This window comes from Camelus bactrianus, chromosome 7 (genome assembly GCF_048773025.1).
Source record: "Camelus bactrianus isolate YW-2024 breed Bactrian camel chromosome 7, ASM4877302v1, whole genome shotgun sequence".
Lineage (NCBI taxonomy): Eukaryota > Metazoa > Chordata > Mammalia > Artiodactyla > Camelidae > Camelus > Camelus bactrianus.
This window is the reverse complement of record NC_133545.1, coordinates 78,836,158-78,848,255: the sequence shown is the minus strand read 5'-3', so window position 1 is coordinate 78,848,255 and position 12,098 is coordinate 78,836,158. Positions and strand designations below refer to the sequence as shown.

The following is a 12,098-nucleotide window of genomic DNA, read 5'->3' as shown; positions in this document are numbered from 1 at the left end:
CTTTCTCAGGGGCAAGAAGATATTGCCAGGTACTACCAACCCCAGCCCCCAATTGCCTGCCTCAGGCCGCTTTGCCCCACCCACTAAGTTCAATCCTCTCAAGACCAACACCAACAAACTAGAGTTTAATTGACTATATCTCTTGGAACATTGATTATTAGATTTCTGACTACTTACCTCAAAGTCAAGTCTACAAATTGAAAGAAATAGCCTTTCTCTGTATCTTGCTTTTAAAATCTTGGTACAGCTGTGTACTCATAGACAAGTGAGTGAAGCCTGCCATCTGCTGGTTACTAAGAGAGTTGGTTATTTTAATGCCTTTGAAGTCCTGGACCACTCCTGAGGCAATAACAACCTGCCACTTAATAGGATCATATTACAAATGCCCAGGCATGATAGAATAATAGAATACAATCAAGCATGTAAAGCATCAGATAATATTCAGTTTGAAGAAGTGAGGAAGGTGAAGATTTTTTATTAATTTCTCTGCACAATCCAAAGAAAGCCAATAATTAATTTACCCTAGTTTTTTTTTTTAATGTATTCTAAAAACAAATTGAGAAATATTCTTTTTTTTATTGAAGTGTAGTTGAATTGCAATGTTAGTTTCAGGTGTACATCAAAGCAATTCAGTTATACATATACTTACCTATACAATTTTTTCAGATTCTTCTCCATTATAGTTTATTACAAGAAATTGTAATAATTCCATGTGCTATACAGTAAGTCCTTGTTGTTTACCTATTTTATATATAGTAGTGTGTATCTGTTAATCCCAAACTCCTAATTTATTCCTCCCTCCCCCTTTTCCCTTTGGTAGCCATAGTTTGTGTTCTGTGTGAGTCTATTTCTGGTTTGTATGTTCATTTGTCTCATTTTTTTTAAGATTCCACATATAAGTGATATCATATGATATTTATCTTTCTCTGACTTACTTCATTTAATATGATAATCCCCAGGTCCATCCATGTTGCTGCAAATGGCATTATTTCATTATTTTTTATGGCTGAGTAACATTCCTGTGTCTGTGTGTGTGCACACACACATCTTTTTTTAACATTTTTTATTGATTTATAATCATTTTACAATGTTGTGTCAAATTCCAGTATAGAGCACAATTTCTCAGTCATACATGAACATACATATATTCATTGTCACATTTTTTTCTCTGTGAGCTACCATAAGATCTTGTGTATATTTCCCTGTGCTATACAGTATAATCTTGTTTATCTATTCTACACACATCGTCTTTATCCGTTCATCTGTCGATGGACATTAAGTTTCCAGGTCTTGGCTACTGTAAATAGTGCTGCTGTGAACATTGGGGTGCATGTGTCTTTTCAAATTATGGTTTTCTCCAGATATCTGCCCAGGAAGATGATTGTTGGATCATATGGTAAGTCTATTTTTAGTCTTTTAAGGAAACTCTATATTGTTATCCATAATGGCTGCACCAATTTACATTCCCACCAATAGTGTAGGAGGGTTCCTTTTTCTCCAAACCCTCTCCAGTATTTATTATTTGTAGACATTTTAATGATGGCCATTCTGACTTGTGTAAGGTGATGCCTCATTGTAGTTTTGATTTGCATCTCTCTAATAATTAGTGATATTGAGCATCTTTTCACGTGTATACTGATTTCTGTATATTAACTTTGTATCCTGCATCTTTACCAAATTAATTAGTGAACTCTAGTAATTTTCTGGTAGCATCATTTGGATTTTCTATATAAAGTATCATGTCATCTGCAAAGAATGACAGTTTTACTTCTTCTTTTCCAATATGAATTCTTTTTCTTTCTTTTTCTTCTCTAATTACTGCAACTAGGACTTCCAAAACTATGTTGAATAAAAGTGGTGAGAGTGGGCATCCTTGTCTTGCTCCTGATCTTAGAGGAAATGCTTTCAGCTTTTTACCATTGAGTATGATGTTAGCTGTGGGTTTGTCATATATGGCCTTTATTATGTTGAGATATGTTCCCTCTGTGCCCACTTTCTGGAGAGTTTTCATCATAAATGGATGTTGAGTTTTATCAAAAGCTTTTTCTGCATCTATTGAGATGATCATATGGTTTTTATTCTTCAGTTTGTTAATGTGGTGTGTCGCATTGATTAATTTGCAGATATTGAAAAACCCGTGCATCCTTGGGATAAGATCATGGTATATGATCCTTTTAATGCATTGTTGGAATCGATTTGCTAGTATTTTGTTGAGGATTTCTGCATCTGTATTTATAAGTGATTTTGGCCTGTAATTTTCTTTTTTTGTGATATCTTTGTCTGATTTGGAATCAGGGTGATGGTGGCCTCATAGAATGAGTTCAGAAATGTTCCTTCCTCTGCAGTTTTTTGGAAAAGTTTTAGAAGGATAGGCATTTGGTAGAATTCCCCTTGAAGCCATCAAGAAATATATTATTGATAATTCATATGTAACTATATTTTGCGTAAAATAACAATACAGATGAATATTCACAGGTGTGCTTCTCAAACAGTTCTGGAACACTAGAGTTTGGAGGTGAATAACTTATTACTAATACCAAATGGTCAAGAGGTGGGGTCAGCGAGGTGACAGAGTAGGAAGCCCTGGACCATCCTTCCCCACGTAAACTCACCAGCTCAGCAGCAATTCATGGACAGATTCCCTTGTGAGAAATCCAGAAAATAAGTGAAAAACCCCTGCACTCTAGGTGAATGTGAAACCAGACTCACTGAAGCTGGTAGGGAGATTTGGGATCCCATCTGGCTGGAGTCCCTGCCCCAAGGACAGCACCATACAATCAGCAAGAGACCCCCTAACTCTTGGCTTCTTCCAGGGGAGCAAAGGTTCACATGTCCAGTGCCCCAGCTTTCTTGAGAGGGATCCTAGAGGATTAAGCTCTGTCTCATCAATCTTGGAACTGGATGGACCCACCACAGTCTAACAGCCTGGAGAGAACAGAGGTGGCCACTTAGGATGTCAGACATCACAGCTCCCTCTTTTGCCCAGTAGAGAGAGCAGATGAAAAAGCAAAGATCTGGAGAAAGGCTGTGCATCCCACATGGGCAGCAAGGCTATATGGGGTCTGGCTCAAACAACGTATCCAGCCTCCACATAAGGGGCAAAGTGTGGGGACCTGCTCATGAAGGCAATTGCCTAGGTGGGTGGGGGTAGGCCATTGCCAGGAGGGCATGGATGCCTGAGGCCAGGCACAGGGTTGCAAACTGCACTGCACACACAATGCAACTCTCAGCATCCAAGGAGCCCAGGTCCGCATCCCTGTGTCTGGGCTGTATAGGCAGAGGCTAAGTAACAGACATGGGTACCTGGGGGTCACACCACTCTGCCGAGATATGGCCCCCTTGTAGCAGCCATACAGCTTATTCCAAAACAAAGGAGCCTATTTCCATGAAGCTTTTCATTTTTATGAAGACCAATTTATTTTTTTCTCTTATTGTCTATGCTCTTGGGGTCATATTTAAGAAACTATTGCCTAATCCAAGGTCTTGCAGAATTTCCCCTATTTTTTCTACTAAGAGTTTTAGTTTTAGCTGTTACATTTTCAGTCTTTGATTCGTTCTGAATTAATTTTTTGTATATAGTGTAAAGTTAATGGTCCAACTTCATTATTTTAAAGGCTAACCAGTTTTTCTAGTACTATTATTGAAGAGACTGTTCCCTTCTCCCTGACTGGTCTTGGCACTCTTACCAAACACCAACTGACCATGGATATGAAAATTTATAGGTTCTCAGTTCTATTCCATTTGTCTATATGTCTGTCCGATGCCACTACCACACTGTTTTGACTAGTGTCACTTTGTAATGAGTTTTGAAAGCAAGGAGTGGGTGTAATCCACTTTGTTCTTTTTCAAGATTGCCTTAGCTATTCTGAATGCATTGGAATTTGATATGAATTTTCATATGGGTTTATCCATTTCTGAAAAAAAAAAGCCATTGGGATTTTTTAGGGATTGCATTGAATCTGTGTATTACTTTGCATAGCATTGTCAACTTAACAATATTAAGTTTTCCAATCCATGAACACAGTATGTCTTTCTACTTACTTGTTTCTTCTTTAGTTTCTTTCAGCATTGTTTTATATTTTTCATGTAAAAGTCTTGCACTTGTACACTGATTAAGTTTATTCCTAAGAATTTTACTCTTTTGATGCTGTAGTAAATTGTTTACTTAATTTCCTTTTTTTGGATTTTTCATTGCTAGTGAAAAGACATACATGATTTTGTGTGTTGATTTTGTATCCCGTACCTTTGCTGAATTAGCTCTAACAACGGTGTGTGTTTGTGAGATTCTTCAGAGTTTACTATATATAAGAGCATGTTATCTACTAATTGAGATAGCTTTATTTTTTCCTTTCTAGTTTGGGCTTTTCTTTGTTGGAAAGTTCTTAATCACTGACTTAATCTCCTTACTTTTATAGATCTATTCATATTTTCTATTTCTTCTTGAGTCAGGTTTGGTAGTTTGTGTCTTCCTAGAAATTTGTGCATTACATTTAGTTTATCCAATTTGTTTGCATACAGCTCTTCATAGTATTCTGTTGTAACCCTTTTTTTTTTTTTTTTTTGTAAATGGAGTATTGATTTCCCTTCTTTCACTTCTGATTTTAGTAGTTTGCATCTTCTCTCTCTGTCTCTCTCTCTGTCTCTCATATCAACCTAGCTCAAGGTTTGTTGAGGTTTTTTTTTAACCTTTTCAGAGAACAACCTTTTGGTTCCATTGGTTTTTTTTTATTGATTTTATATTCCCAATTTCATTAACTTACACTCTAATCCTTAATATTTCCTTTCTTCTGCTAAATTTGGGTTGAATATGCCCTTCTTTTTCTAGTTTCTTACAGTGTACATTTATTGATTTGAGAGTCTTCTTCTTATTAATGTATTAATTTTAACTCAGATTTCCCTCTGTTTCTGCTGCATTCCTTAAGTTTTGGTATGTTGTGTTCTCATTTTCATTCATCTCAAGATATCTTCTAATTTCTCTTGTGATTTCTTCTATGATCCATTGGTTCTAAAGGTGTGTTGTCTAATTTCTACGTATTTATGAGCTTTCTACTTTTCCTTCTGTTATTGATTTATAGTATCATTCCATTATAGGCAGAAAATATACCTCATTTGATTTCAATATTTTAAAAATTTATTAAGACTTTTTGGTGGACTAACATGTGGTTTACTTAGACAATGTGCCATGTGCACTTGAGAAGAATGTGTATTCTACTGTTGACTGGTAGAACGTTCTGTATATATAATTTATGTCTAATTGGACTGTAGTATTGCTGAAGTCCTCCATTTCCTTATTGATTTTCTGTCTTGTTCTATCAGTTACTGAAAGAGGGCCGTTGAAGTTTCCAACTATTATTGTGGAACTATTTCTTCCTTCAATTCTGTTAAAGTTTGCTTCATATATTTCGGGGTTCTGTTATGTGTGTATGTGTTTATAATTGTTATATCTTGACAAATTGCACCTTTTTCAATATATAATGTTCATTTTTATCTCTCATACAAACTTCTTTGATGCAAAATATATTTTTCTGATAATAATATAGCCACTGTAGCTTTCTTTTAGTTACTATTTGCATGAAATATACTCTTTCATCCTTTTACTTTCAAGCTTTTTGTGTCTTTGGATCTAAAGTGAATCTCTTATAGACACCATATAAATGGATCGCATGTCTTAATCCATTCTACCAATCTCCACCTTTAAATTGGAGAATTTACTCCATGTATATTTAAAGCAGTTACTGCTTAGGAAGGACTTATCTGCCATTTACCTATTTGTTTTCTGTGTGTCCTACATGCTTTTGTTCCTCAACTCCTCCATTACTGCCTCTTTTTGTATTTGGTTGATTTTTTGTGTATAGTACACCAGTTGTATCTTTTCCCACCTATTTAGTAGAATGGTAGTCAATTATCAAGTCCTGCAGACACAATGCAGCCTTCTAAGTATTCTCTGATCATTCCATTTATCACTGACTCACATTTCTACATTATTTTCGGTTGCTGTCATTTTTCACTTTGCAATGTCTCCTGTCTGGATAGCTTACATCTCATTTTCCCTCTCCATTTCCTATATGCATCTGCTCAAAGCACTTTGTGCTTACCCCTAAGATCCCTAGAACACATGTTAATATTCTATGTCCAGCCGCTAGAGTCTTAAGCTCCTTTAGGACAAGGACTGTGTATATTCAGGCCTGCAACAGTGTCCAGCAAGAGCTAAACAAATGATTCTTGAATGTCTGAAACATACCTATAACACTAGTCCCCTCAGAGTGTTATGACAGAGGATAGTGGCACAAGACAGAAACCAGCACAATGTGAATATATATATATAACTTTTAAAACTGAATTCTCTTTCTTGCTCCCTTGCCTCTGATTTTGAAAATCCTACCCATTTTTCAAGATCTACTTCATCCCTTACGTTCTTCAGCTCCATCAAACATACACCCGTCAGTTCAGCACTGAAATACACACTAATTCAAAATCCCCAATATTATTCATAATGTTCCCCTCATCACAAAAGGGAGGGACATGTAGGTGTTAGGAGAGAGCTGCACCATATTTGTAATAGATGTTATAAACAGAATGCAGTTCCACTCACCACCCCCACCCCGTTGCTCATTACCAACATGCTTAATAAGGTCCTGTCTGATGGTGGTTATAATTAGGTATTATTTCTGTGAGTTTTGTCTCGCCATTTAATTTGAATTTCCCCGAAGGTAACAACCTTCATTATCATGTATTAACCAAGAACCCATAGTTTTGTATTAACCAAGAACCCCCAGTTCAAGCAGACACACAATATGTATTTCCCCCACATAGACGTTTAATGGTTGTGTCATCATGCCTTGGTCTATAACTGAGTCAGACTATTGGAATGCACGGCAGTATACCAGAATGTACTTTTATTTTATGCATCTAACATTTTGGTACAATGTTCTTATACCTGGAGAAATCATAGCCTAAATGATAAGATTAGGGAACAACGTACTCTTCTTTTCCTGAGGAACCAGGGTGGTTGTGGAGGGGTTTCTCCATTTCACATCGCATCCTCCTTGTGCTCTGGAGGCTGAGTCTCAGTCTGGCTTATCCAGCTGGGACAACATCCATGTATGAAGAAGCTGTGTGGTCAAATTCAGGTCAGCAGCCAGAGCCAAGCAGGTGTACCTCTGTGAGCCTGCTCTCTGAAAACAAAGAAGGAAAGTGGGTTTGATGGGAAAAGTCATCTACTCATACTCTTATCTCCCACACTACCCAGGATAGAAAAGCTTTTAAGTTTTCCATCAGTAACCAGGCAGACTCAATCCACAGATGTACCACGTCGCTACCTCTCCCCAGTAAGCACCTCTTTGGCAAGGAAAAGTGGCAAGGAAAAGAAATGATTGCCTTTCACTCTATGATTTCTACCATCCTATTACATTATCACATAGCACCCACAGGTCGTTAATAGGTTCCAAGTCCCCAGAAGCTTGCAGAATCAAGTTGAGGCTGCTGACTGAGATTTCAGCCATTCAGAGTGAAGAAGTGGACGGGAATTAAGGGGAGAGACTACATGAGACTGAGTCGTGGCAGAAGGGCACAACCAGCTTGAGACCAAGGCTTGCAAACCCATGGGTGTCTCACTGGCCCCACTGTCTCCCAGGTCCTTGGCATCTACAGAGCTTGGCTTTGAGGCTTCCAGGCTGGTATGGGGAAGCCTAGTGTGTCTGGCAGGAAATAAATTTGATTCAGGAATGTGGGGAAAGTTCTGGTCTTTGCAGAATAGCCTTGTCCTCGGCCCAGCCACTGTAATGAGCAAAGAAGATAAAATAATAATTAAAGAGATACTTCACTCTAGTTTTCCTCAGGGTTCTCAGCAACAAACTCCTCAAACATTCTATTAATCGTGTCCATTGCCTCTTGGACATTAGATGCTCCATGGACAGCATTTTTCAAAATACTTCTTCCAAATCGGGCTCGGATAGAGTCTGGGGACAGTAGTTTTGCTTCCTCTGGGTCTATGGGACCCATCAATCGTCTCCAGTCTGAAACAGCATTCCACTTGGTCAGAATCATGATCAGAGATGGACCCCTGCAAACAACAATGCTTTCAGAAGACCTGGGCTATCGACAGCTGTAGGGATGGCAGACACAGCTAAAGACAGATGCCACAGCATCATCCAGAGAGCTCGTGTTTATTCTTTGTCCTTATCAGTGTGATCGTGTGCTTTCTTTTTCTTCTTAAAAAAAAAGTCTCCTTCTTCCAACAGGTTTTGGTACTGTAAGAGTGCTGTATTTTAATTCTAGGGATACATGCCAGGCACTATTCCAAGTATGTTCAATGTATCAGTTATGTAACCCTCAGAAGAGTACCTATAAGATAGGTACTATGACCATCCCCATTTTATGGATAAGGAAACTAAGGCAAAGATCAAGTAGGCTGACAAAGGAGGGATGTAAAAGCAGATCGTTTCTGTCTAAGGTGAAGACCTTGGGGGGAGGGTGTACCTCAGTGGTAGAGTGCATGCTTAGCAGGCACAAGGTCCTAGGTTCAATCCCCAGTACCTCCATTAAAAAAAATTAATTAAGAGCAAAAGAAACAGAGAAAGGAAGGAAGAAGACAGAAAAAGACCAGGAGAGGAGGAATTAGAGGGGGAAAAAAAACCCTCCAAATAAGTACCAGGCTGTCTTTCCATGAAGTAGATTAGATGGAACGTTTTAATGAATTTTTGTATTTTTTGAAGTTTCTACAATGAACAATGACCACTTTTATAACGCAAAGAACTATATATCAGAAACTTACTCAGATAAAATTTCCAATACATCTTTATAGAAGTCTTTTCCTCTTATTTTAAAATAAACTTTTTCTGCTTGCTCTTCAGTTAGAAGCATCTCTTTCATCTGTGATATATCAAATCCAGCCTCTTTAATAAGCTTCAGGATATACTCTAGGGAAAACAGACATTTGGTAATCCTGCAGATTGCCTCCACTTTTGCTCAATATTCAAGGAGATTGAAATAACCAAGGAAAGTAATAGTGTTACTTGCATACAATGGTTTAAAAAACCAAAACCATGCTAAACTAAATTGAACTTGAGAAGCACTAGATGGACATTCAGAGGAACTTTAATATGTTAATATAGATGTTCAACTTCTGAGATCCATCTTTCCAGAAGCCACCTGAAACATCCAGTGAACTTAATAAAAGGGGGAGAGGAAGAGGTCTGCTCCTGTGCTAAAAGTGAAGACGTGTTTTCATCTCCGTGCTGCAAATGCCAAGGAGCTTCTTGCTAGAAATGGATTCAAGGAGAGAACCAACTGAACTCTTCCCCCAGAACTAGCTGGGCACCATTAAGGGAACTAAATAAAGTCAATCTTGTGAAAATCTCCCCAACAGCCTAAACTTGGGAGAGCTCCTCCTGGCAATGAAGGTGCTCATTGCTTTATTCTTTTAACTTCCCTGGAGTTTGAAAATTTTCACAGAATTTGAAGGAAAATGTACACATTGGCCTTATTTTTATATATTTACCTCTTTGTTCTTGTGTTACATGAGGTTTAATCAGTGCTATCGTGTTTTGTGGAGGAAAGAAATACTTTATTTCTCTTCTAGCAGCTTCTAATGAATCACTTCCATGCAGCTGGTTGACAGGCAGACCTTCCATTGCAAATTGCACGCATAAGCTTTGAAAAAGAAGTCAAGTTAAAAACGGTTGTAACATATAATTTAGCATAACACAGTGTAAAACTATTCATATTTGCATTGTGCAAAAGAAAGTAATTGCAAGATGGCTTGGGGTATGCTGCCTCCTTCCAAGGAGGTAACAGCCATTAGGAAGAGAAGACATGAATGTTTCAGTCGTCATGATAATGGATGCTGACAACTGTGAAAGGAGGTGTGAACACCCAGGAGCAGTGAAAACGCACAGACTGTAGAATCCTGGTGTCATGACTTGCTAGCTGTGTGATACTGGCCAGTTACTTCTCTGTGCTTTAGTTGTCTCAAGTATAAATATGATAACAAACCCTGTTTGGGAAGGAGATTTTGAGGATATAGTCAGATGATGGATTTGAAATGTATGGTACATATTAAGCCATCAAGAAACATTCCTTCCCCTTTCATCACTAAATATTATCAAGCAGGAGAGCTGGCATTTGACCCTGTAGCAAAGATACCAAATTATAAACACTGAATCCAGGAGATGCCACAGTAGAACCCTCCAGGTGAGCAAATGCAGCAAGAAAAGAGCAGCATACAGGATGGCTTTGTGTTAAGAGGCAGGAGTGACACTGATGGTAAAGGACAGTTGTGTCGGGTTCTGTTTCTGTGTGAGAGATGAGTACGTGTCTCCAAAATCAGTTGTTCCTTGATGCTTTTTGGTTGCCCCCTTTTCTGTCTTTCTATCTATCTATTTCAGTAGAGAAGATACTCACTGCTCATTACATTTTTCTGCCCTTTATACACAGTCCTAAGCAAGCAACCCGCAAAATCCAGCCATGGTGAATAAAGTCCCTTCCAGTTAATAGACTGACGTCACCGGAAACTTGGCTTTCTGTCCTCAGCTTTAAGATCCTCTTCTTCTCTCTCTGGCTTCAGTGACCATTTCAGATTTCCTTTTTTCCTTATCCAACTTGACCTTTCTACTCAGCCTTTGGCTGTTCTCATACCTCTGATTTGAAGATACTTGGAGACTAAGACCCTTGGAGCCTGTGATTGCCAGGGATGAGGGATTTGCACAATGAATAATGAAAACAGGCTAAGCCCTCACCGGCACCTACTCCATTCACTGCAGAGAACTACAATCAGCCCCTCTGTTATGCTGTTATTGGGAAAAGGCTCTGCATGTGTGTGTATAAGGATGGGATAGCGGGGTTGCTATGTTTCTCCTGTATGCAAGTGACCATATTTCAGATTAAGAAATGGAGAGTGTGGAATCTGATACCCAAGTGCAGGAAAGGGCAGAACTCTGCTGGAAGAGCTATTTCTAAAGCAACCTGAAAGAGTTAGGAGGAGCCAAGGAAACTAGAAAGGTGAGAACCAATCAAAAATAATGCCTAAGAGTAATTATGAACTTGTGGCAATGTTAGGGATCATAAGGGCTTGGGATGGGAATTCTCAGTGTAATCATAGGGTGGAGAGGGGCAGTCACTGGGTACCTTCACCTGGAGAAAATACTGCTGTGCTGGTACACAGCCTCCACACTGGGGACCACAATTTCTAGACAGATGTGCACACAGGGATAGGTCTTGTGTCAATAGGAATTCCTCTCTCTGATGCCATGTATTACATTCTATGCAAATTTCATTAAGAGCTTCTATGGCATCCTGCTCATACCACGTAAAGAATGCCCAACACATGTTATCTTTTATAGTAACTGTCTGGCACAGGAGCAATGACATAAGTGAGTAGGGCTAAGAGTTGGGGTAAAATACATCCATTCAGGACAACTCAGATTCAAGATCTCCGACCCAAAAGAAAACATTTCAACTTCTGCATGAGTGATGTTTCATGAGTACTGTTATTTACTGTGTCCACATGTATGTCAAGTTTGCTGTGCCTGACAAAGCATGTTGGTTGTTGCTCACTTGAAGGAAGGGCCTTTCTTCCCCTGAATCCAATCCTACTCTGAAATTGGCACAAAGAATTTGAGCAAATTGCAGCTCAGTTTATTTCCATCAGCTACATGCCAAGAAAGGAGATGCGTGAGATACTATCCCCAGCCTCCAGCTGATACCAAGCCTGTAAGTTAAGATCAAAAAATATTTAAATAGTGCCCTACTCTGTGCCAGGTGACAGGCCAGGTGTTGGGCTGATTACAAAGTTTAGCTGCCTTCGGCAACTCATTGGGAAACTCACTTAGTAAATGTTCCCACAAAATTGGAGACTACATATTGAGTCAGTCACCACTGTCTTGAAACTCGTATGATCAACTAAAGAACCTGCAGCTACTATCACACTCTTCTTAAAACAATTTCTCCTAAGCAGTACATGGGGCAGATACTTCTGCCAAGATACGGCCTTTCAGCAGGGTATCTACCACTTACTTTCCACCCCAAACCAAGCAGCCCACATCCTTCTCTTGCAAAGTCATGGCCATACCAGGTTGACACTAGGCTAGGCTTCCAATCAT

General features: G+C 38.8%; 1 protein-coding gene across 1 annotated transcript in view; it reads right to left on the bottom strand.

The window, feature by feature from the left end:
* Positions 1-7,824: 7,824 nt before the first annotated feature.
* The window catches only part of NME8 (NME/NM23 family member 8), a 30,770-nt gene continuing 26,496 nt past the window's right edge, over positions 7,825-12,098 (bottom strand). The window contains exons 13-15 of the mRNA XM_010947657.2: positions 9,500-9,651; positions 8,774-8,918; positions 7,825-8,062 (exon numbers count right to left, since the gene is read on the bottom strand). Of these exons, the coding sequence (XP_010945959.2) occupies positions 7,825-8,062; positions 8,774-8,918; positions 9,500-9,651 (535 nt within the window). The remainder of the gene's footprint in view (positions 8,063-8,773; positions 8,919-9,499; positions 9,652-12,098) is intronic.